The 25,181-nt window shown below is 47.1% G+C and overlaps 2 protein-coding genes across 3 annotated transcripts; one reads left to right on the top strand and one right to left on the bottom strand.

Moving 5' to 3' along the window:
• The first annotated feature begins 3 nt into the window (after positions 1–3).
• AURKA (aurora kinase A) lies at positions 4–16,407 on the top strand. Of its 2 annotated transcripts, none has more exons than XM_006921931.3 (9): positions 4–207; positions 3,033–3,079; positions 4,919–5,183; positions 6,665–6,719; positions 7,708–7,899; positions 8,823–8,961; positions 12,691–12,839; positions 15,191–15,365; positions 15,487–16,407. In XM_006921931.3, the coding sequence occupies exons 2-9, from the start codon at positions 3,038–3,040 to the stop codon at positions 15,670–15,672; spliced, it is 1,203 nt and encodes a 400-aa protein (XP_006921993.1). In that variant the 5' UTR covers positions 4–207; positions 3,033–3,037; the 3' UTR covers positions 15,673–16,407. The 2 variants fall into 2 exon arrangements, with proteins under 2 accessions (XP_006921993.1, XP_015452499.1); XM_015597013.2 differs by having other exon boundaries at positions 89–221.
• A 1,696-nt stretch (positions 16,408–18,103) lies between these two features.
• FAM210B (family with sequence similarity 210 member B) lies at positions 18,104–25,179 on the bottom strand. The gene is made up of 3 exons (XM_006921930.3): positions 24,994–25,179; positions 20,498–20,673; positions 18,104–20,282 (listed from the first exon to the last, which is right to left on the bottom strand). The coding sequence occupies exons 1-3, from the start codon at positions 25,177–25,179 to the stop codon at positions 20,066–20,068; spliced, it is 579 nt and encodes a 192-aa protein (XP_006921992.1). The 3' UTR covers positions 18,104–20,065.
• Positions 25,180–25,181: the final 2 nt, after the last annotated feature.

Here is a 25,181-nt window from a genome sequence, read left to right as displayed (position 1 = left end):
CCACTTCCGGGGCCCTGCGGAACAAGTGCGCCTGCGCGCCGTGGGCGCCGGCCCGGAACGCGACTCGCCGTGAGCCAATGAAAAGGCAGCGCCTCTCCAGCCCAGGCCAATCAGCTTTCGGAGCAGAGAGTTTAACTCCTATTTAAAATGACTCTTTGAATCCTAACGGCTGGGCTCTCGGGAGGACTCGGTGGCCGTGGGTCGGAGGTAGGAGCTAACAGGTGCCCGGTCCATGGAGCGGCTCTGTGAGGCGGGCGGGCGGGCAAAGACAGCCGGCCTGGGCGGCCTGTTAGCGGCCGGCGGGGCTGCCAGGCCGGGGATGGAAGAGTCGGGGTGAGAAGGCCTCCCTCGGTCCCCCTCCGTCCTACGCCTGTCCCTCTGTCCCCCGCCCCTCCCCGTCCTCCGTCCCTCCTGTGCTTTGTAGGCGCTCTCCCATCTGTTCCTGGGCACCAAGGCTCCCTGTAAAAGGCCTCTTGGTGTTCATTAAACACCTGGAATGAATGGGGTTGTTGGGGTGGGGGCGGGGGTGCCTTCTGATAGGATTCTCGTATTCAGTGAGCACCTGGGTAGGAAGGAAAACTACGTACCCAGGTGCTCACTGAATGAGAATCCCATTGCTGTTTTGGAATCTACGTTCTAGTGGGGGTGGGGAGAATTAGACGAACTAGCAAGATAACTTCCGATAGGGACGAGAGTTACAAAAGAAACAAAACAGTAATGTGTGTGGCTTACCGGAGGCTGCTTTGGATAGGATAGCCGGGAGAGGCCGTTGTCCTGCTAGACGGATGAGTGGGTGAATCGATGATGATCTCGTAGAGGTCTTCCTGGGCTAGCGCCTTTTAAACCTTAGGCCTCTCTTGTCGAGATTACTTGAGGGTCTTTGTTAAACATATAGACCCACCAACTGAATCTGAAGGTCTTGGCTGTAGGATTCCGGTGTTTAGTTTTATCATGCTCTCCAGGTGATTCTGATGTTTCATTGAGAACTAGTAATCATCTAGGATCTGATCTGTTAGGTCTGGGGTTGGGCCTGAAAGTCTCTACCAGCCATCCTTGTGATGTAGATGTAGCTACTGCCCTTGACTTTTAATGTCTCCTCTTCCTCAACTTTTCTCATCTGAATTAAATGCTTTTCAGCAACATACTCATTTCATTTCCTCTCTACTCTTCTTCATTTATGCAGATATTAGTGGGTTCCTTGAAGGAGGGAAAAGTCTAAACCCACAGTGCTATTAGATCTATCCGTTTCTCTGTGTAAAATAGCAGGATCTCTGGTTTGAACTGCGGGAACCTTGTGAAGGTCATCTGGTCACGTGACTCCTGAACCTGGCTGTAAACCAGAATCACCTGAGAAGCAGTCTTCCTGGGCGATCTCCAGAATTTCTGGATCAAAATCTTATTCCATTCTGCTTATTATTATTAATGTTCCTGAGAAGGATAATAATATTAAATTGGAGGAAATGTCTGTAGTTTCTGTGGAAGAATGTTGACTACATGTCCTTAGGGCTATGTGATCTCATTAGTTTGTTGCTTATAATTGATAGGAAAAGTGGAGAAAGCAGTAGGGCGTGTGAGAAGTTAACGTTTGCATACCACCGGCATGTATCCTTCTTTTTGTTTATTGTTTCTACTAACCCACTGTTTGATGTAAGGACTCTAGGCTCTTTAGCCACCGTCTCATCTTCAAGGTGGAGTGATTTGCATATGCATGAAATGGATGTGAAAACCTGGGAGTAGGGAGTGCTTTCTGATTAGATTCTAGAATTCAGAGAGCACCTGGGTAGGAAATACAGAAAGGTTTCTGCTTTCTTGTTTATGGTCTACTTACTTGACAGGTTGGTGCCTGACTCACAGTATTGGCTTACTAAGTATTATAAACTATTATGGTCGATTTGCATATGTTAATGGATTAATTTATTCCCCAGACATTGGCATCCAGGCCATGTGCCAGGCATGTTCTGGTTTCTGGGGGAGGCAGTGAACAAAATGGGACTAAGCCCTTGGTCTCTTGGAGCCTACTTTGGAGATCCTGAGCAGATAGCTGGACTTCTGAGTCTGGGGAGACAGACAGTAAAGAAGTACAAATAATAAGAAGTTAAATAAAGGCTATGAAGAAATAGTAAAGGAAAGATGGTCCAAAAGGGGACATCTGAGCAGAGACTGAATGAAATGAAGGAGGAAGCTGCATTTCTATTATGAGGAATAGCCTTATAGAGGGAACAGGAAGTGCAAAGGCCCTGTGGCAGGGGACCTCTTTGAGGAAAGAAAGGAACCCTGTATGGCCGGTGTGCAATGATGAGGAGATAAGGTCTGAGAGTGGCCACTGTCCACCTCCTGAGACTTCATAGGCTTAAGTCTAAGCAAAGTGAAGAAAGTAGAAAATTAGTGATCGAGCCGGTCATGCTGCCTAGAATGCAAGTAAGATGGAGGCGGAGAATTGACATTTGGATTTGGACAGTAGGGGTCAGTCATAATAAGGTTGACTGCACCCGCTCCAACTCCCTCCTTGCTGGGGATAAAGGCCCCAATGGGAGTGGGCTTGAGGGTGAGAGAAGTAAGTAGCAGGTAGTAGAGATGACCAGTGGACAACTGTTCCAGAGCTTTGCTGTTGAAAGGGGAGGCCAGAGATGTCATAGCTCGAGTCAGTTAATGGGTAAAGAGGTTTTTTTTTATTGAGCTGCAGGCATGGCAACAGGCTTGTGTACTCGTGGAAGTGATCTAGTAGGAGATGATGGAGCAGAAGGAGTCATTTCAGGAGTGGATTTTGAGTACCAGGGAGGGGAGGGGATGCAGTGTATCGCGTGTGTGGGGGGGCGTTATGGGGAAAACGCCCACACTTGAACATTATCTAAGCCCCACACCTGTACATTATATCACATGAGAAAATATTGCTCCGTATCAGCTTCATTTGGACATAGAAAAAATGAAAGTCTCTTGTTGAGGCTTTTTGGTCAAGAGCTATAACCTGGTCTAGCATAACTACTTTGTAGCAGGTGGGTTTGTATAAATCAAGGTTCTTTTTTTCTTTTCAGGCATCATGGACAAATCTAAAGAAAACTGCATCCCAGGGCCTGTTAAGGTAAATCGAATAATCCGCAGTCTCAGTCCTGTCTCTGACACCCAGAGGAGGTCGCTTGTCTACCTGGAATTTCTTTCACCTTCCCTTTGGGTTTGTAACTTTAGACCCCTCCCCACATTCCTGGACGTGAATTCATCACTCCTCTCTGCTTCAGCAGTAACATTTTGTCGATTCTCTTACCGTATCTTTTTTTTGTTCTCCTTTATCTTATAGTTAACTGTTTGAGTATCTGTATTCTCCACTGTATGCAGGATAATAATGTACACAATAGGCGCCTAATACTTGCTTGCTAGAAATTAACTTCTTTGCCACAGTTCGTTCTGATCTCGATTCAGGGAGCAGTAAGCACGGAGGGATGCCAGGTGGCATGTTAGGGAATTTCTCCTGGGACCCCACTTGGAGCTGGGTTCTGGGCCAGATACAGGGATGATGGTGGCGAGGGCACATGGTCTTTGACCTTGAGGAATTTAGAGCCCTGTTGGGGAGATGTGGGAGCCAATACCACACCTTATTACATATCTGTAGGCCTGGAGTAATTTTGAGGAGGGCGCTTGGTTCAGGGTGGGGCAGGTTGGAATCCAGGAAGGCTTCACGGAGGCAAGGTCCCTGGGGCTCTTAGCGTTTAATGAGTATTTGCGAAGCAACTGAGTGAATGAGTCTCTCGTATAAAGATCCTTTAATATAAGTGATCCCCAGCGAGGTTTCCTTCTAAGAAATCAGCGTAAGAATAATATTGCTTGAGTTTTCTTTGTGGGGTGGGGCTCGGGGTTTTTAGAAGTCTTTAACTTCAATAAATGGATACTGACCCTTTTTTACTGGCTGAAGGTATAAAATGGCCAGTTAGAAAAAAGTTAACCCGAGTCACTGTTTTGATTCTCAGTTCCTTTGATAAAGATCATTTGAGAAAATTGCTATATTTAAAGTACTTCTTTATTTGCCACCTGAATGCCTGTGTTGTAGTGCTGCTAATTTTAGAAGTAATTGATTTTTTACTTAGAAAGCCTCTCGTAAAACACTTGTGCCAAGGGGCTGGTGGGGCCTGGCGCTTCCTTTCTCAGCGCTGTTTCATCATGTATTAGGAAGACTCCTCCGTGGAAGCTGGAGAAAGTCGTCCACCTCCCCGACGGGATGGGGTGTGTTCAGGGTGGCGTGGCCATAGACAAATTAACTTTTTCAAGTTATGATATCCTACTTACAGGCGTGTAAATCATGTATTTTGGTGATAACTCTTTGAAGAACCTATGTTTGTTTCCTTTTTTTGCCAAAGTTGTTTTGGCTCAGATTAATTTTGTCACTAGTACATGGGAAATGAAACAGTAAATAATAGATGCTTTTTGTGGAAAATCTGGCAAATACAAAAATTCAGACTGCCTTTCAAAAGTTCTGTCTCGAAGATAACCACTGTTGAACATTTTGATGTATTTCTTTCATGCTTTTTTTCAAACATGTATTATCAAAGAAATTTCAGTGTAATTGGGGTTTTGGTATTCAGTTTCTATATTGAAGCTTTTTGCTAAATGATAATTTCCAAGTCCTTGTGAATTCTTAGTGTTTGCCTCCTCATTTAAGTGGAAGTTTAGTTAATGATCATTTGTTCATGGGAACCTGGTTTTTAGGGTGGGGTGTTGGGGAGGGCTTAGGAAGTGCTGTTCAGGTGTTCTTTCTGCCAGGTGAGAAGCATATTCCCCGGAAGTGCTGATTGAAGTAGGTTTCCCATTTCATCTGTTCTCAGTGACAGTCATTTTGTTGTACTAGGAAATAAACTTTGTGAAATTCCCAGAATATTCAGCTTTTGTTCGTGAAGATCCTGAAGTTTTTTTCGTCTCCCTCCCAACCTAGACTTCGGTCCCACCTGGAGATGGCCCAAAGCGTGTTCCGATGGCTCAGCATCCCTTATCTGCAAAGAGCGGCCAGGCTCAGCGGGTCTTGTGTCCTTCAAATCCCGCCCAGCGAGGTCCTACGCAAGCGCAAAAGCTCGTCTCTGGCCACAGACCGGCTCAGAATCTGAAGCAGAAGCAGTCGCAGGCGACCAGCGTCCCTCGTCCTGTCTGCAGGCCACCGAATAATGCTCAAAAGAGTGACCAGCCGCAGCCACCAGCCCCTGGTAAATCAGCTTTTTGAGACTCATCAGACAGTCATCATTCTTCCTAGTTGCCAAAAAAAAAAGGGGGGGGGTACAGGCTCGTGTTTAGTATCGTTTGGGGCCCTAGCTTTTACATCATTTCTGCCAAGGACGAGGAGAAAAATTCGATGTCAGGTTGAAGCAACGATCTGTCTTGTGGGCCAGGCCGGTGCTAAGAATACAGACAGACCTGATTCCTACCCTCATGGCATGTTTGAAGAACTGAAAAGTTCCGAGGTTCTGCAGCATGGAAGAAAATCGGGCAAAGTGGGTAGATCGAGGCGGGTGGGGGTGAGGCCACGGTGGGCACTGCCGGCTGTGCTGGGGAGCGGGTTTCATCCCCTGTGTGATGGGAAGTTGCCAAAGGCTTTTGAGCAGAGCAACTGACCTGCCTTTTGGAAAGCTTTCTTCTTGATGTGAGGGATGAGTAGGAGAGAAGCAATGTTGGGCCCAGGGGTACCAGACAGGCTGTTGTGGTTTTGGTAGTGGCCTGAACCGGGTGGGCAGAGTGGATGTTAACAGTCACTGCTTTGCATTTGTGGAGTGCTCACACAGTAGGCTTTCAGGTGGTGCTGTCTTCATTTGATCCTTGTAACCGCTCAGTGGAGGTAGTTATTACAGGGAGGAAGCTGAGACTCGGAAGCATTTACTTATCCACAACCAGCCAGGATGGAGAGCTGCAGACAAACTGAGTGCTCACGTAGGCGCACACTGGGTGGAACTGGCCAGTGAACTGGACATAGGGATGGCGGTATGTTGATGGCAGTAACTGAGGGAGTGACCCATAGAAGGAAAAGCAGTTCGGCCCTGCATTCAGCCATCTGAGGAGACCGTGCCGGGCTGCAGTTGGAGCTTGATGTGCCAGAGAAGGACAGAAGGAGAGGTCCCGTAAGGACTCCAGCTCATGAAGTGGTGACTTGAGCACCCTGGTGTACGATTGGTTTGCTGTACATTTTGCTGAATTGGTGGCTTCTCTTTACCCTTGACCATGAGTGTAGTGGAAGGAAGGTGGCCGGCTTAGGTTTCGTTGCATATTGTTGATCGTATTTGTATTTGGCATATGGACAGTTGGCTGGCCTGCCCGTGGGGAAAAGGTGACGAGGTGGGAGGTCATCGTGGGTGGGAAGACTGGTGATTCTGCCGTGGAAGCTCTTCACTTGGAAATAGGCTTTAGGGAGAATCTGCACGGTCTCGAGTCTTCACATTATTGGAAGGGCTAACTGGGTATCTGCTCATCTTCACTCTAGAATCTGTGGACGTCACAGGCTGCAGTCAGGGTAAGCTGTGGGCTTTCTATATATAGAGAAAACTGAAAATGGCCCAGATCTACAGTGCTGAGAATACCATTGATATTTTGGTGACCATTCTGTGATTCATTTCTATTCACAGGTTTTTAACTTATTCTGTATAGTTATTCTAAATTAAAGATAGTTATTCTAAAACTGATTTTTTGTTGTATGTAGGAAATAATTCTGAAAAGGAACTGGCATCAAAACAGAAAAACGAAGAATCAAAAAAGTAAGCTTTATTTTATTTACCAGCTTCTGTACTGTCATTCGATTAGAATGTACCATTTCATTGCAAATTTAATTTTGGGAACTCTTAAAAAAAAAAGATCTTTGAAAATACAAAAGTTTCCAAATTTCTAATCTTTATTCAAAAAGAATTTTAATGATGGATGTTTACTTAGGGACTCGTTTTTTTTTTTTTTTTAAATTGCTTTTCAACTTTAGAAAAAGCTCGGGTGACTGTTACAGAAATGTGTAAAATAAAAGTTTTTCTCTACCCCCGAAAGTAACCACTACATGTGGTTTATGTATTTCTATACTTTGTCTTATGTAAAAGTGCAGGTTTGTCAGAAAATGCGGTCATGTCCCAGAACTGTATGCACATGTATGACAGTATTTCCTAAAAGCTTGCCGTCAGTCTCTGAACTGTCTGGATTCTAGAACGTGCTAGGAGGAGCCAGGAATGAGCCCACAGACTTCTGCTTTCACTGCCTAGTGGAGACTTGCTGAGCATCTAAACCCAGTGGTTCTCGCCCCTTCTCCCTCGGGATCCGTCCGTCTGCTCTGCCAGCGTGGTCCTCCAGCCCAGAGCGTTGGCATCGCAGGGTTGGAGGAGGGGAGGCTGTGGTCAGTTTGCAGAGGCCCACGGTGGTTCTGGAGCATTCTTCCTCTTCCATTTACTTCCTAATTCTTTCTATGATCTCGAGCGTTGTTAATAGGTCTGTACCCCCAAGCATTGCACCGTCTTGGGACACACTCCAATGAGTGTTTCAGCTCTGAAAGTCCAGAATGTCCCTTGTCACTGACCCACAGCCTGGCAGGCAGGTGGGGTGCTGGGGGGTTTAATGTCTGTGACGACTCAGTGTGGTTATTGGCTTGGTTCTTGCAGAGGGTACATACCAAATGCGGCAAACGTAAAATTACATAGAGTGTGTGTCTACTACTCAATTGTTAGAAGAGATTTGTTTTCATTGTAAAACGATCCAATTCCTTTCTAGAAGGCAGTGGGCTCTGGAAGATTTTGAAATTGGTCGCCCGCTGGGTAAAGGGAAGTTCGGTAATGTTTACTTGGCGAGAGAAAAGCAAAGCAAGTTCATCCTGGCTCTGAAGGTCTTGTTCAAAGCCCAGCTGGAGAAGGCAGGAGTTGAGCATCAGCTGAGAAGGGAAGTGGAGATCCAGTCTCACCTTAGGTGAGTCTTCGGGCTGATACTCAGAAGCGCGGTGCACAGAATTTAAGTTAAGAGGTAAATGAGAAGACTTGCTTCAGAGTCCTGCAAAGAGTGAATAAATTTGTCATTTTTCAAAGATTTATCTAGACTTAGGTGCTGCGGGCCTGAACAATCACTTTAAGGTTTATGTTAATGGAGTAATTTACATGAGCAAAAATTGTTTGTTTGTTTTTTGTTTTGAGCATATTTTTTTTAAGGGGACTGATACCTCCTGTTCTGGGTTTTGAGCAGAGATTATGGGCAGCCTGCAGGTGACTTTGGCCAGTGGGCCTTTCTCTCTCTCGCTCTCTCTTTCCTTTCCTTTCCTTCCTTCCTTCCTTCTTCCCGTCTCGTTTTTTCAAACTTGAATCAGTTGCTAATACTTAAATATCCATCTGTGTCGTGCCTGTCCCCTTACTTGGCAACAAGCCTGAGTCGAGAAGGGCCGGCCGATGGCTCAGCTCAGGTGGGCTGTGCCCTCAGCTGCCGGAAGTCAGTCCCCGCAGCAAACATCCAGCACCATCCTGGAATGCTGCTTTCGGGTTCCGTCTCCAGCGCGGGGAATCAGGCTACTGTGGGAACGCCATGTCTCTCTAATTCGCAGGGAATTAATGTTCAGCTGAATTTTTCCCCCAAAGAATAAAGTTGCCCTAGAAGAGGGAAAAAATAGTCTTAACTAAACCCGAGGTCTATGAATACCTTGAAATGTGTGTAAACTGATATGCGGATCTGTGCATTTTGCTTGGACTGGGTCTGTGGTTTCAGATTCTTAAGTGGGAGGGCGGGGCCTGGGAGCAGAACCAGTTTTTACTACTGGTTTCACACGAGGGGCTTGTTCGGTATTTACAGCATATTCTTGTATTTGCTTTAAAACCAGGTGGTAGAGTGTTTATTCTCTGTTGCAGGCATCCAAATATTCTCAGGCTGTATGGTTATTTCCATGACGCCACCCGCGTTTACCTCATTCTAGAATACGCACCCCTTGGAGCTGTCTATAGGGAACTTCAGAAACTGTCCAGGTTCGACGAGCAGAGAACTGCCACTGTGAGTTTTCATTTACCGTGAGACTAATTCCGTTTCCTCTGTACCTCTCTTACCTGGTGGTGTCCCTTTCGTGACATAGATGGGTTTTGTTTTATGCAGAGATAGTTTAGTAGGGTGCGAGATTCAAAGTGGAGAAATCAAAACAGCTGTGTTGTGCCCTATGCATGGATAAGACCAGTACCAGGTGGGATATCGTGGCTGGTTTGTTTTCACAGCTGTTTTTCTGTGGAAACGTGTATAAGTAGTTGCCCTCTTTTTTAAGAAGAATAATTACTTTAGAATAGTTTTAGATTTACAGAGTAATTGTGAAGATAGTACAGATCTATTTTCTGCTATTACTACATACTTTTCCTGTTAACATATTACATTAGTATGGTACATTTGTCATGACTAATGGACAAATACTGATACACAGCTAAAGCCCATACTTTATTCAGATTTCCTTAGCTTTTCTCATGATTAGACCAGGGTCAGTGGGATTTTGAGAGGGAGCTCGCAGAGGTCAGGTGCATTCTCGTCCCACGTGGAGGGTGCACACGGACTTAGCCGTGGGTCCTGGCTGTGATCACGGCCGAGGCCACGATTCTCCCCTGTAGAGTTGCTCCCTCTCCCGCTCCGTGCCGTGCTCCTCGGAAGGAGTCGCCGCACTCACTCCCGCGTGAGCCGTGGGGTCGTGACCTGCTCCACAGGGTGGGGCATCCGCTTCCCCTGGGGGCTCTGCACTGGAGATCCGGCCGTTCTCCCTGCGTGTTCACTCAGTCACTTATTACCAGTGACTCGTCGGTGTTTGATAGTTTGAGTTATAGTCCAGTACTTCTTTATTTGTCTTGCTTTGTCCACGGGGAGCTCTTTTATGTTGTTCCTGTGGTTTTTTGACACACCCCATCTTTGTGGGTGTGTGGTGGTGGCTTTGTTTTTAAGTGCTACCCTGCTTTCTGATACTACAAGACACTCCAACCTTATCTTGCAGATTTCCTATCCCCGTCCTAGAATCAGCCATTTCTCCAAGGAACCCTGGTTCCTTTTATTGGAAAATGTCGTTAGAAACCAAGATCTGAGCACTAGATGTGCTCATTGCTACTGGAGTGTCATTACTGGCAGGCTCTCAGCTGACAGCAAGGAAACGTGTGCATACTGATCTGTGTATACGCAGGAATCAACATTCCGTGTTTATCCTCTGTATCTATATTAAGCACAGCACGAGCCCGTTACCCCATGGATCCTCGCTCCTCCCCTTGGTCTTCTGTGACCTTTCACTCCAACACCGAGAAACCTGGACCCCACCGCCTTCACCCGTGTGTCATTCAGTGCTCGCGGACGCGTCTAGTGGCGTCGGAACTGTCGAGCGGTTACTCCGCGGGAAACGGCTAGTGCATGCATTTAAGATTCATCTGCGTTGTTTCAGGGGTTAATAGAGCTCACTTCGTTTTATTGCCGAATAATATTTCATTGTAAGGATGTACCTCAGCTTATGTCCACCTACTTAAAGGTATCTTGGTTGCTTCCAGTTTTTGGTGATTATGAATAAAGCTAACAAATTTGCATAAGTTTGTAGGGCATACGTTTTCAGATCTGTCAGGTGAATACCTAGCGGTACAGTTGTTGGCTCGTACGCTGAGATCACGTCCAGCTTTGTAAGAAGCTGTCGAGTTGTCTTCCGAAGTGGATGTGCCGTCTTTGCCTTCCTATGAACGGACGAGAGCTCCCTTGTTCCTCACCCTCGCCAGCAATTGGTGCTGTCAGCTTTTTGGGGTTTCAGTCATCATAATGGGAGTATAATGGCATCTCACTGCTTTCATCTGCAATTCTCCAGTGACATGTGATGTTGACCATAATTTCATGTGCTTATTTGCCATGTCTAACATCTTCGAGGTGTCTGTTAAGATCTTTTGCCCGTTTTTATTATTTTTATTCTTTATTTGATTATTTATTTTGCCCATTTTTTAATTTTTTTGAGTTTTAAGCATTTTTGTATATTTCGGATATGAGTCCTTTATCCCATGTGTTTTACAGATGTTTTCTCCCAGTCTGTGTCTTTCACAGCCAGAAGTTCACCATGTTTTTGTTCTTGTTTGTTTTTTTGTTTTGTTTTTTTTTTAAATGAAATTACTTATTTGAAGAAGTTGGAGAGTCTTAATTTGGGCTCTTTTTTATTGAATCAGCAGCAGATGATGGGCCTGTTGAATGGTGATTACTTTGATTTGTTCTGTTTCTTGGAGATCTCTGGGTACTATGTACCCTAATTTTCTTTCTTTTTGGCATTGATTAAAGTGGCATTGAATTTAGGTGTTTTACTTTTACTATCTGAAATCACAGTACTATTGGTGAATGACTCTCTGGTCTTGTGTCTTCCATGAGGACATAACTATTTGAAATAATCTTAAATGTTTGCCTGTTGGATACGTAGAAATCTACTTTATTTGCTTCTTAAATATTAGCTAACCAAATTAGTTTCTTATTTATTTGGCAATTAATATTTATATTACTTGTCAGTTTTCTTCAATCCAGATGGAGTTCATTTTGGCGTAACAGATAACTATTTGAAAGAAAGTAAAAGATTGGTTCTTTCTAAGATTCTGTGGTAGTTAGGATGAATATAGATGAATATATACACACACCTGTTTTCCTTTTCTGATTAATTTAAGTAAAACTAATCGTAGAGAAATGTTAGGGACCTTCGCACGTACCCGCACTCCAACGTGGAGGCGTGGAGGAAGGTGTCGGAGGTGCTGACTCACTAAGCTGCTTGTCGATCTGAGCAGGGAGAACCCATTGCCTTCTGGGATTCCGATGCGTGCTCTTAGAGCATCGGTTCCAGTCTGGTGTCATGGAAGAGCTTCCTGTCTTCACTTTCCGTGTATTATGGTCTAAATTTTGGTCTCTGACTTTGGCTTGAAAAAGTGAAAAATGTCCTTTTTGACAATAACATTTGGTTTCTGTGCATTTGTTTCGTAAACCTTCTTGGTGTAATGTTCAGTCCTGTCTAGCAATTACTTTGGAAAACAAAGCTTCTCAAACTCTAGAGCTAAATGTATCCTTTTGGGATAGTGAATAATGATTCTTATCTATAAGTTAAAGCAAACTCTGGACTTGCTAGCTCTTTGAGAGAAACAGAACTGAACACAAGGGCTGGCTGGCCCGTGTACCTTCAAGGTGGCGGAGAGTCAGAATGCCCCAGACGTAACACGCTGTCTGATGTGCTGGTATACCTGCTTCTATTCTGTTCATGGTTCAGGATTGGTTTTTTTCCCTTGAGAGTCTTAGTGTAAATTTTTAGCTTCGAACAAATCCTTTTGTTGTAAATTGATCTTGGCTTTAAAAATGGGAATTGACTGTACTTGAAAGATTTTTTTAAAAACTGTGCTTCTTTAAAATTGTTTACGTTCGACTCCCTAATTTGTACTTGTTGTTCAGTATTGTCTTAATTCAGTGCTGCTGGCCACAAGTTGTCATATGGGGATGTAGTTATAGCCCATCAGTGTTTTCCCTGTTTTTCTGCCGTATTAGCAAATAAGTAACTAGCGCTGAATAACCTGTACTTTATGCTGAACACATTTGGTTCGATTGATTTTTTTTTTTCCTGAGTCATCAATTATTCTAGCTTTAGCTTTAAATCTACATAATATAAAAATCTATGCTGGGTTTCCTTTCAGAACAGATGTCTAAAATTAACTTGTTATATAGAGTCTAAAGCATAGACTTTCAATACTTTTTTCTTTTTTTTAATAGTATATCACAGAATTGGCGAATGCCTTGTCTTACTGTCATTCAAAGAGAGTTATTCATAGAGACATTAAGCCAGAGAATCTGCTCCTGGGATCGGCAGGAGAGCTGAAGATTGCGGATTTCGGGTGGTCCGTACATGCCCCTTCCTCCAGGTATGTGACTTCAGAGGTAGAGCTTGTTTGGTTTAGCAGAGGCCTCAGGGGCTACTCAAGCGAGGTGCTTCAGTGTCGGGCATTAGCTGCCCCGAATTGGGCGAGCGGCTGACACTGTGCTTTGCAGTAATTTAGGCCTGCTAGTGAAATTACTGTTTTTCAAGGGCGTTTTTATTGCACCTTAGGCTTGGGGTTAAAGATGCTTAATGTCTTTAGAGGCTAATGAATGGGACAGATAAGTCAGCAGATATGACAAGTGTTTGACAGAGAAGTGCAGCCCACGGAGAAGCGGAGGGGGCCACCTGACGTGGTGGCGGGTGGAGACCAGGAGGCAGACGGTCCAGTAGGCAGCCGAGGAGAGCTAGGCTGAGAGCACGGTTCTGCGGGGAACTTGAAAAACCAGACGACTTTGGATGGAACTCTCAGGGTGGTGGTTAAAGGTTCTCTTTGGTCTGCGATTGTCAACAGAATAGTCCGTTCTTGTCCCCTCGTAAAGCTAAAGCAGAGGCATCAGCCTAAGGAAACAGTTTAAAACGAAGTGAACTTTGCAAACAAGAGCTCAGATATTATTTACTCTTTCAAATTTAATTTGGGGTTAAATAAGTTTTGAAACCTAGGGCGTTTAAAAGCATACATTTACTGAGAAGTTTGTCAACTTCGGGGTAGGACTTAAAAATTATAGCCAGGTTACTTTAAAAAAAATAAAGCCAGTTAAAAAAATTGTGTAGCCTAAAAGAGGTGTCAGGGGGTGGGGTGCGGGGGTGAGGGGTGGCTTTGTTTTGTTACAGACCACTTCTAATTGTTTCTAGCAAAGCATGGAATCTGCTCTGCAGTTTTATTTTTTAAAATCTGGTCATCTGTCACTAGTGGGCGCTGTTGGCACCTGGCGAGGCTAACAGCATGAAGAATTAATTGTCGGCTCTGTGACATCACAGGCTGACCTGTACCTTAACTGTCCAGGTGGTGTCATTGTGAAAGATCATTTACCCTTTTCTGAAAGGGACATTTTTGTAAATGTTGGTGGTCACTCACTCCGCCACTAAACATCGATAACCATACGAGCTTCCAGGTCATCGTGTGCCGTTGCTGGGGAACCCCCGACTCTGTCTCTGCCCTCTCAGTGGTGATGTGAGGGCTTAGATGGGAGGTGGCCCTTAATGCCAGCTCACCATTTAGTTGAGTGAACACGCGTGTGCTCGCGGCACCAGGCGTGGTGAACACCTCACCAGCATCGACCCAGCACAAGCTCTGATGGCAAAGGCTGACTGACGTAAAGCAACAAAAACCTACGTGGTCTCGCTCCTGGTTCGTCTGCCACCCCCTGCCGCTTATTTCCGGCCTTTGTTATAAAAACTCACTCAAACATACAGAAACGCTGGATTGGTCGTTGGTCGCTCACGTGGCCATCCAGTGCCAACATTCAACAGTTAACATTCTGCCTTATGGGCTGGTCCACTTTTTTGGTGAGCCTTCACAGATGAGTTGCAGACATCATGATGCTTTGTTCTTGAGCACTTTGCTGTGCATCTCCTAAAAACAGACATTGTCCCATCTAATCCCAGCCATTATCACTCTTAAGAAAGTTAACGGCCTTGGTAGCAGCTAACATTTAGTTCACGTTCACATTTCCCCAGTTGTCCACCAAGTTTTATAGCGGTTCTTTTAAATCAGAATCTAACCAAGGTCCATGTATTATATTTGATGTGTTGGTCTAAATTTAGACCCGTTGCCCCACAGTTGAAAATAGATTTTTCTGATTGGGTGTCACGTGCTCCTTCATTCTGTTTTTTTTTTTTTTTCCTGAAAGCTGGGAATTGGGCCTAAGGGCTTGAAGAATATTTTTGGCAAGAATATGTCATAGGTCACCCTCCAAATTTCTGTCTCTCTCGTACCAGTGGTGTATCAGAAGGCAACATGTATCTATAACCCCAAACCTAGTCCTTTCACAGTGAGACAGTTTTTGTTTCTTGTCATTAACGTCACCTGGCTCTTAAGCTTCTTAGCATATCTGTAATGTAAAAACATATAGACCATTAAACTGTATTTACAGAGAACATTGCATGGCTGCTTTTATATTGTAGTGATACTTTAAATTTCTTACTTTTAGATCATTTAAGGAGTTTCGGGAGTTGGACAGGTTTGGGGTGCAGCTTGGTTGCTAGCTGTGTGATCTTGCACGTCTTCCTCAATCAGTTTCCTGTCTAAAAATGGGGATTTATAACAGTACCTACTTCGTAGTGTAGGATCTGGCCCAGGAGAACTCAGTCGGTGCCGGTGTAATTGTTAATGACTCTTAGCAGCTGTCGCGATAATAGAAACAAGCGTGTCAACCTGAGCCCCCCTGTCTCTAGGAGAACCACCCTGTGCGGCACCCTGGATTACCTGCCCCCCGAGATGATCGAGGGCCGGATGCACGACGAGAAGGTGGACCTCTGGAGCCTTGGAGTCCTCTGCTATGAATTTTTAGTTGGGAAGCCTCCTTTTGAGGCAAGCACCTACCAAGAGACCTATAAAAGAATATCACGGGTAAGGCCTAACTAGAAGGATCCGTCCCTTGTGTCAGAGTCCTTTCTGGCTGCGATCTGAATGCTTACACCGTTCTCTCTAAACCGTGTTTTGTGACTACTTGTCACTTATTGTACTCCAGGTTGAATTCACATTCCCTGACTTTGTACCAGAGGGAGCCAGGGACCTCATTTCAAGACTGTTGAAGCATAATCCCAGCCAGAGGCCGACCCTGAAGGAAGTGCTTGAACACCCCTGGATCACTGCGAATTCCTCAAAGCCATCCAGTAGCCAACAGAACAAAGAGTCAAGCAGCAAGCAGTCTTAAGACTTTTGCAGGGGAGAACCCGTGAGCCAGGGCTCCGGGGTAATCGGTCAGAATCAGGCTCCTGACTGACATCTTACCGCCAGCAGCTGCCTGCCTGCCTGCCTGCCATCCGGAGCGCTGCAGAAAATGTGTTTTTGGTTTTTTTTACTGGGCGTACCTCCTCATTCAGAAAGATCCACTTCAATAAACAGGACACTCTGAAGTGAAAGTAGCCATGAGAATCGTGTTAACTTCTCTGGTTTGTAACTGGAGGCAGGGTTCAAGTGCAGCCGCTCTGCAGCCTGTTTGGGGTAAGGCGTCCTGGCGGAAGGTGAACTTGGAGCCGACCGGGCTGAGTGGCCCCTTCGCCCAGGAGCTGTGCAATAACCTTCCAAGTGCCCGAGTGCGTGTGTAACTTATTGGGTGGCCACGCCTGGTAGAGCTGTCAGAACGCGAATGTGCTTCTTTTAAATGTTAAAATAAAGATGTGTGTATAGACTTGACTTCCACGGCGTCCCTCAGGAGTGCTGCGTCTGTCCATCACCCGTTAAGCCTCGTTAGCTCATCATCCTCGACCACTTATCTCCTGCCCGGGACTTCTGTGAAGCAGGGACGGGTGCTCTACCTCCATCGTGGGACTTGCTTGGGACACGTGAGACGTGTGTCTCAGCTGCTTCTAAACGTTAAGGGCTTTTAAAAACCGGGTTTGATGGTTTATATATTGTTTTTATAAATACATGAAGACATACAAGATGATGACTCTTTAAAGTTCTCACGTGTGACCTTGAAACTGTAATGCATTTCCCGGGAGTTCACGGTCGTCCCTGTTAGAAGTGCTGGGCTCAGCCTGGGGCTCGGTGGGGAAGCAGCAAGGTGCCTGTGCAGCGCCGTCAGGGCTGAGGCCCCAGAGCCGGCCTGGCCTGTGCGACGGCCGGGGACCCTGTTAGGTAGGACGCCCACTGGTCGTAGGGAGGGGGCAAATTGTAATGTGGCCGTTAGGGGTCGGGAGAGGTGTCCAGAGGAAGTGGTGGCTGAGGCTTGAAGGACAAGGGAGGATTTAAAGGGTGGAGGCTGGTGCCACACGAGAGGTCCCTGCAGCCTGGGGGAGGGGACAGCAGGAAACATGGCAGAAAAGTGGGGAGCTGTGGCGGTGTGGATGGTGGAGGGTGCACTGGGAGTCAGCGCCCTGCATCCTGCAGACCGTCCCATGTGCCCACGAAGCGCGAGTCCCTGTTCTAGGCAAGGGACAGGGCAGTGGCCAATGGCGGCCCAGTTCACAGAGCTGCTCCCAGTGGGTCCTCATCCTTGGGACTCGACGGGCGAGTCAGATCACAGAAGTTGGGCTCCTGGGACGGCACGGGGGCCGAGCTGGGGGTCCACCAGAGCTTCCAGGGCTCGGGACACGGGAGCAGTGATTGGCCATCTGCGTCCCACCTGCCTACCTCTGGGCTCTGACCATGGTCTCAGCAGGATGGCAAGGGGCTCCAGAGTGGGGTGCCCTAGTTCTTTGCAAACTGACACTCCAAGTGTGGCCTTTGTCTTGATTCTCTGGGGAAGGAATGTTTGCGTCACCACAAGCCCTCCCTCCTGCCCGAACCAGGGGTCTGGGTACGACCTGTGCTCACTGCAGCTTCTGAACGTGGGGGCCCCTCAACACATCTGGCAGAGGCTGCTCCCTCTGCTCCCTGGTCACCTGGCTCCATGGGACACCTGGAGGGCATATTTTTATTATTTTGGCATTATGGCAAATGTGTAAATACACAGACATGTCCATCTGTCCTACACGCGTGACTTCACTACGTGTTCGCTGTTGGCCTGGAAACGAGCAGGTGCTATGAGGAGCAGGTCCGTCCCATTTTTGGTCTCGTCCTCTGTGCTCCTGATGTGTAAAGTTATGTTTGTCTGTAGCTGCCAATGTCCTCAACCAAAGATGGCGAACTTGACAGGGATGAAGGAAACAGTGCACGTGTTGAACTGAAATAACGCTTTTATGAGCGGCTTCCAGGGCAAGAGGCTGAATGTCAGGAATGTCCTAAATATAAAGAAGTGGCCATCACCAACTTCCATGTCAGAGCTGAAGTCACGGAAACTTCGAAACGCCACGGGTAAAACTGCAGTGTCCTGTTAGCCCACCAGGGACAGAGGAGCTGCTTTTTGGTTCCCAGTCTCGAGTGGACTGAACTCTCACCTTCCCAAAGTAGTACCATCCACCCCAGCCATACTTAACATGACATCACCACAGCAGTGATGCCAACTAAACTGTCATTTTCCCAAACAGTCCCTCAAAGCAAAGCAAACAAATGTACCGGCACATTATTAATCCAGTCACGGTGCTGTTTTGTAACCAGAAGATGAATAAAAAGTTTCATAAACTCTCCAAAGATGATATTTGTTTCTCAGAATTCAAGCTGCTCATTTTGTCAGATAAAAAAAATTAGAGGTGAACAATGGCTTGGGTTTTTAAAAGCATCCGTTTTATTCCCCTTGTTCCATAAAAAGTGTAAATACAAGCAGTTCGTACATCCTGCTGGTGAACTGACACACCGCTCTAGGTCCCCGATCCTGTGATTTCCTCATCGGTCATTCTGTTCTGACCACTGGCCGCAGGAGTGGAGTTGGGGCTTAGAAGGGAACGCTATGGCTATTTGCTGTGATAACTAGTGTTATTGCTTGTCCTTTCGTCCACTCCCATTACTCCCGACACAATCAGAGTTTTAAGATTTAAGCCCTTAGACCTGGAGGAGTCACTGTCAGCTTGTTCTGCACAGGCGGTCCCTGGATCTGCTCAGTAGGGCGACTGGTACAGAAGGAGGTGTGGAGTCCAAGGCCAAAGGTTTAAATAAGGGTGAGACGAGATGAAAATGCTGGTTTGGTCCACGTGAGGGACGACCTCGCACTAGCATCGGGCACCTCGCTCAGCTGTGTGGATGTCCTTGGACTTAGGTCCCAGAAAGGCAGTTCTAACTTTAAAGTGGTAGAACCTTTTAGCAATGGGGTAATTGTTTTAAAAGGAAAAAAAGAGATACAGATCCACTTTAGCGATCTGGCAAGTGGAGAACTCGGCCCACAAAGATTTTTATAAAAACTTAAGTGATTGACATGGGTTACTAAGAGCTATCTAGGGAACTGTCAACAGCCAGACCGTAAAACCAGGACTGTCACTTTATAGTTTTTAGTTTTCTGATTGTCCCAAATGTAATTAAACAAGCAAACAAAACAAAACTGGGAGCCAGTAAGATAAATGCAACTCAGTCCTTTGAGCAGGGCGAGAGGGCAGAACTGGTTTAGCTGGGGCTCCCGGAGCTGGAGCGGTGCCGGGCCTGATGACGGCCTGGGGGCCAAGATGCCCGGCCCACAGGAAGGAAGGAACTCCAGCATCCAGCAACGGAGAAGGCGTTCCCGCCCTCAGCCTGTGCTGTGTCACAGTTGTCTTCCATTTCTAGCAAGTGTCACTAATTTTCCTTTTTAGAGAGTGATTCAGAATCTTATTTTACTGTACATAATTTTAACTCAGTTGAAAAATAGAAGTAGTAACAGAATATCAACATTGCGATGGTAGTTCTGGAATGTCTGACCTTTGAGATACAGAGGCCAAGACTGTCTCAGCTTTCCACGTGAGCGGTATCCACATTCCTCCGAGGACACAGGCATCAGGAGCCAAGTGATGCTATTACTATTGGATAAGTCTCCGTATTTTACCTAAACAGAGACAGATGACCCTGACCTACTCTCAGGAGGTTTGAGAAAACCCATCTGAGGTTGTCAGCCCCATCCTGTCCAGATTTGAATGGGGTTGGGGACCAATGAAACATATCAGAAATACTTGCTTTTCTTTCCCCCAAACAAGTGTAATGAATGTGAAGGTGTTGATTCTAATTTAGATCCTGGTTACATATTGTTAAGTCTTAAATTCTGCTTCATTAATTGTAACACTGGCAGCTGTTTTGTAGAATATTGCATATTAAACCACAGGCAGCCTGACAACGAATATTGGAGGAAAGAGAATTTTAAATTAGCTTAATAAATCGTTGCCCTTTAAGAATTTGAGCAAAGATTAACCCCTGGGGTTTTTGCAGGAAGACCCTTACCAGTGATCTTCCAGAAGGAACGTTTCATAAGCTAACAGTTTTGAGATGATGGCTCATTTGTGACGTTTTGCTGACATTTTAGATTATGTATACACACCCTATAATGAATAGCACTAACAAAATTTCTAAAGCAAAAAATTTACCATTTTTCAAAAACGTGAATTTTGCTGGCAATTAAAACTTATGGATGAGAACATAGCAATTAGCTCCTGCGCTTTGCCCTGACCGCCCCCCCCCAAAAACCCCAAACTCCTACAACCCTAACACCAATCCAAAATGTGTAATGTAAGAGAAATAGGTTTTCAAGTCCACAATTGAAGAGTTGGTCAAGGCTTTGCAGCTGGAGGTTTAAAAAATCCCATCTTCCGAAAATATCTCACGATCAAGGGCACGGAAAGTAAGGTGATGCTGATTCTTACTGGTGCAAACAGCTTGTGGATGGCGTAGGCCACCACGAAGGTGCTTGTGCCTGCAGCCACTTTTGACTGCACCAGCGACTCCTTAAATCCAAGCTTAAGCAGAATGGCAGACATGTCCACGCCACTGGAGAGGAAGGAGGCAAAAAAAAAAAAAAAAAAAAAAAAAATATTGTGACAGCAAGGAGTGAAGACATCGACTTGGCTCTGAAATTTACAGTATTTTTAAAAATGTGATGCCAGTAGTAGATGAATAAAAAGTCTTAGAACAGAAAATTCTTATTCACAGAGACCCTTATGTGACAACATAACCCAAATACTCGTTACTGGCAACAAGCTTACCTTGAAACTACCGTGTAGAAGATGCCCAGGGAGACCAATGACATTCCGATGTGCAGTGCCACGCCCACGGCTCCATATTCTTGAAAGATCTTTTTCAGCTGCTGTGACTTGCTTTGCTTTTTCTCCTCTGGACTGCTGACGTCGCTGCCTGTCGCTGCAGGGATTTTGCTGGGGTCCTGTGCACAAACCAAAGAAGGGAGACTCTAGGGCAGGTGCAAGACGCCGGTGGTCACCACCAGCTTCCACACCCACGCAGGTCCTACCCTCTGCGCCCCCCAGTGGGAGCTCAGTTACCTGTTTTCTTACTCAGAGCTGAGGCTAAAGCCCACTTAGCCACTAAGTACAGTGAAAGGCTGGGTACTGGGTGTGATTGCCAGAATGTTGGCCCCAAGGATGTCCAGGTCTTAGTCCCCAGAACCTGGGACTATGTCACCTTATGTGGCAAAAGGATTTTGCAGGTGTGATTAAGGATCTTGAGATGGGCAGATCATCCTGGACTTCTGAGTGGGTCCCATGTAATCACGGGGTCCTTATAAGTGAAGAGAGGGAGGCCGGAGGGTCAGAGAAGCAGATGTGGGGACAGAAGCACAGTCAAGGGCACAGTCAAAGGCGCGATAGTTGCTAAGCCAGGAGTCAAGTAATGCCGGTGCCTCTAGAACCTGCAAAAGACAGGAAATGGGTTGTCCCCCAGAGCCTCTAGGAGCCAGGCCTGCCTTACACCTTGACTTTGACCCTGTGAGACCCAGTCTAGGTTTCTGACTTCCAGAACTGTAAGATAATAAATAGTGTGTGTGGTTGAAGCCATCGGGTTTGTGGTGCTCTGTTAACAGCGACAGGAGAAACTAGCACCCAGGGTTCTCACACTTGGGGACAATAACGACACTTCGTTGAGCACTTTCTCTGAGCCAGGCAGTGTTCAGATGTGTCTCTCCATCTGCCATCTGCTTTCAGCCTTTTAAAATCTGGAGTAGATACTCTGTTCTTTCCACTTTATTGGGGGGCAGCACAGGCTTAGAGGGGCTGAAGAACTAGCCCAAAGTCACAAGACTAGAACCCAGGTCATCTGAGTCCACAGCCTGAGCACACGGCAACCATGCCAGATGCTACAAAACAAGCGCCACGGGTGCAAAATAAAGCAGAGCGGAAGCTGCGGTGTGTTTCCTTCCAGAATCGAGATTTAGCCCGGGATCCAAGCAGATAGAGGGAGGCTGATTTCCAGGCCACAGATGCACTGGCTGGAGTTGATACAGAATCAGTTCATTGTACGTGGTGTGTTAACTACAGGGTCTGGAATGTTAGAAACAAAAAACCCAACAACACTGGATTAAAGAACAACAACAAAAACCAAACCTCCTTCCCAATATGGAGAGTGCCGTTTTTATCAAAAGATTTAAGGGCAGGTCTCAGCGCTCTTCTCAGAGGTGGTATCTGGGTCAGCTCTAGTTCTGGCTTTTGCAGAGGCCCAGGAAGGCTTCACTTTTGTGTTTTTATAGCTTGCTGCCACCAGCCACACTTCAGAGGCCAGAGGGAGGACAATGACAGCCCAGAATCCCCAGCAGGCAGGGCCAGGACCCCCAGAACGAAAATGAAATCATGCAGGGCCCACCGCGGGGCTGCACACAGCAGCCGCCTCCAAACTCCACGAGGTGCACCTGGGCCTGGAGGGGACCTCCCAGCCCTGCCTCAACCTGCTCCAGGAGGAAGGCTGAGCACTTAAGTCCTGGGGAGGCCCAGTTGGCTCAGATTCCGTTTTCCCAGAATCATCCTTGACTTTTAATCACACACAACAGCTACTCATTTGCCCCTCCTTCCCAAGAAGTCTGTACAAAACTGAAATTTATTAAAGGTCTTGACCCCCCAATTCAAAGAGCATCTCTTTTGTTCCCAAACTGTAGTTGGAAGTGAGAAAAACAAAATGCGCAGTAGCTGTGGCTTTGGAATGAAGCCTCGGTTTCATTCAAGGCTGCTCACAGACCTGGGGATTACGTGCTAAGGTGACAGGGGTGGGGACAAACAGTATTGCCTTTAGCTTTTGAGCACTTTCGGATTTATGGAAAAAAACACTTTAAAAAAAGGTGAGGGCCAGTGAAATCCAGTATGGCGTTATGGGGTCCCAGGGACTGAATGCCAACAGGCGTAAGGCATGACAGCTTTTGAAAGGTTTTAGGAAGACACCAGTGTTCTCAGGACAGGCCCCTTCTACTGAGCCTGGCGCTTTACAGGCATCGTCACAATCCTGTGACGTGGCTACCCTGTCGCCCCCTCTTTTGACAGACAGGAGACAGACAGGTTTGGGTGGAAGCGATGAGCTGCTGGCAGCGCCTGGACTGGTTGCCGCGCTTGTCACCACGAGGCCACATGGCTTCTAAAGTCACCAGCAGACTCCCATTCAGGTCCTGCAAGAGTTGAACACTCCTAAAGGAAGGTACTTCCAGAACTTCAGGGCGCTGGAGGGGAGTAGGAAAACTATACTCGATCTCCTTTTGGTTGGCCAGCACACGTGACCTCTGCTGACTCTAAGCCTTCGCTGGTCCCTGCCGCTCACTGGCCAGAAAGGCTGCTCATCTGATAAACAAGCCCCGCCTAGCTTTTGGCAGCCCAGGAAGGCCGCAGATGGGAGAACTGCCAGACTGCAGGGCCTGATAGGACGAACAATCTACCGTGTGCAGTTCCAAGTGCCAAACAGCATTCTGAGGGGCGCTGGTGACGGTTAAAGCCCCTTTCATTTCCCACCCTTGACACCTGGCCCTATCTCCATTCACCAGTACTGAGTGCAGCTATGGAGGGCCCTTTTCTTTACAACCCCTGTTTTGGCAAAAGGCCTTTTGGCCAAAAAAAGAGAAATAAAAAGGCAGGCAGATTTCCAGCTACAGAATAACCAGCACCTATTGCGAGACAATGGAAGAGACAAAGTTCAAACACAATGGACCATTTCCTGTTAGCCAGTGTCACGGTGAGTTGTTAACTTTCTAGAGTTAGAATCTTACTTGGACAATTTTCTTCCTTTCATCTTGGTATAAGGAAATATCTTTAAGCATTGTGAGCTGTGCATTTTTCTTCCTGACCCTAGAGAAGACTAAAGCTAAAATAATTTACGAGGCGGTGACTTGCAAGGAATGGAAACTTTTCAGACATTCATTTCTTCGTGACAGATGAGGAGAGTCAGACGGAGCAGTGACGGATTTTGATTAAGACCACAGAATTAGTGAGTAAAGAATGCAAGGATCTGAGACCACACTCATACCACTGTACACACATATCACACACACACATACACACTCACACTCACACACACACTTGCCAGGGCCTGGACTGGGGACAAGGTTGATGTGGCTTCTGGGACAGACAAGCAAGTAAGATTATTCCAGATGATGAATGCGGAGATCTGCACCCATGGGGCTGAGGGGATAGTGGAGGCATCTAAGGCATCAGTGATGGCTCCGGAAGGCTCCCTGGAGGAAGGGACAGCTGGGCTGAACCATGAAGAATCACAGGAGGCAGCCAGGTGTGTGTGTGGAGCGCCGGATCCCTGAGCATCCCTGAGCTTCTCCGAGCATCCCCAGCCTGGGCTCAGGATTTAGAGACAAGATCTACTGTCTGTCTGATGGGCTGGCATGGTTGGCACTGTGCTCAGGCCTGCACCAGCTCATGGAACTGTCTCCCAAACTCTTGATGGGAAGGTGTTATTTTTAACCTTCTGAAAGGTCAGCGGAGAGGCTCAGAGGCCTTCAGCGCTTGGGGTGCAGTCCCACCGCTGGGGAGTGGAGGGGCCGGATGGGACCCAGGCAAAGGGACTACAGGGCACAAAGCTTGAGGCACTGGCAGGACAGGAGGCCGGGTTCTGCGAGTCCCAACTTTCTGGTCCTTTAAGGGGACGCACTTAAAGGAAAAACAACTGCAATGGATTTTTTTTTTCTTTTTTTTTTAAGAAAAGCCGGGATGACCATTCTGACTGGAACTCTGTTTTCACTTAGCATATGAAATGACACTGCATTCTTTGCGCGAGTCTCACCTGAAGTCTGAGAGCGAGGCCTGCTCTTTGGGTGAGATAATAGGGAGCAGCAGCAAGAGCCGGGGGCTGTCAGGGACAGCAGCCCCCGCCGCAGCCTTTCTCCCTGGCCCCGCGCGGAGGCTCCGAAGGGACTTCAAACGGGAACAACTCTGACGGCCCAGCGAGGACGTTAATACCAAGCGCAGGCCCCATCTACAATGCCCTCGGCGGTGGCGGGCGCTTTGGGAACCTGGGGCTCCCTCCGCTGGAGGCTGTGACCCTGGGCGGACCACCTCATCTCGCCAAGTCTGTTTCTCCGGCTGTCAGCTGGGAGGATCACTTGCTCGGTTGTAGAGATTTAGGGTCTGCAGACCCGGAAGGTGCTCGGTCTCGGGCAGCCGAGCGTGCAAAGTTCCCCTTCGGCGGAGGTGAACCGGGGATCCGGGAGCCCGGGGACCCGAGATCGGGGCGCCTGGGGAGGGGGTTTGGGGATGGGGAGGCTTACCAGGCGGCCACCGCAGTGCCCGCGGGCCATGCACAGCAGCTTGGAGTCCGGCCTCGGACGGAGCAGAGGCAGGAACGAGGGCGGCGGGGCGCAGGGGGCGGTGGCGCTCAGAAGCCAAGTGGCGCGAGGCTGGACCCGGGCGCCCACCCTGCCCGCCGGGCCCAGCAGCGCCAGCAGCCGGGCCATGG

Source organism: Pteropus alecto, unplaced genomic scaffold, assembly GCF_000325575.1.
Source record: "Pteropus alecto unplaced genomic scaffold, ASM32557v1 scaffold45, whole genome shotgun sequence".
Classification (NCBI taxonomy): Eukaryota; Metazoa; Chordata; class Mammalia; order Chiroptera; family Pteropodidae; genus Pteropus; species Pteropus alecto.
Note: the sequence above shows the minus strand (reverse complement) of the source record. Positions and strands in the feature narration are given on the sequence as shown.

What these genes read in the sequence shown, in the direction of transcription:
- AURKA (XM_006921931.3), top strand. Translation starts at nt 3,038, where the DNA reads ATGGACAAATCTAAAGAAAACTGCATCCCAGGGCCTGTTAAG. An exon ending in GCATCCCAGGGCCTGTTAAG is followed by an intron (nt 3,080 to 4,918) that starts GTAAATCGAATA and finishes CTCCCAACCTAG; the next exon opens with ACTTCGGTCCCACCTGGAGA. An exon ending in GTACATGCCCCTTCCTCCAG is followed by an intron (nt 12,840 to 15,190) that starts GTATGTGACTTC and finishes CCCTGTCTCTAG; the next exon opens with GAGAACCACCCTGTGCGGCA.
- FAM210B (XM_006921930.3), bottom strand. Translation starts at nt 25,179, where the DNA reads ATGGCCCGGCTGCTGGCGCTGCTGGGCCCGGCGGGCAGGGTGGGCGCC. An exon ending in GGCACTGCGGTGGCCGCCTG is followed by an intron (nt 20,674 to 24,993) that starts GTAAGCCTCCCC and finishes GTTTGTGCACAG; the next exon opens with GACCCCAGCAAAATCCCTGC. An exon ending in TTCTACACGGTAGTTTCAAG is followed by an intron (nt 20,283 to 20,497) that starts GTAAGCTTGTTG and finishes CTTCCTCTCCAG; the next exon opens with TGGCGTGGACATGTCTGCCA.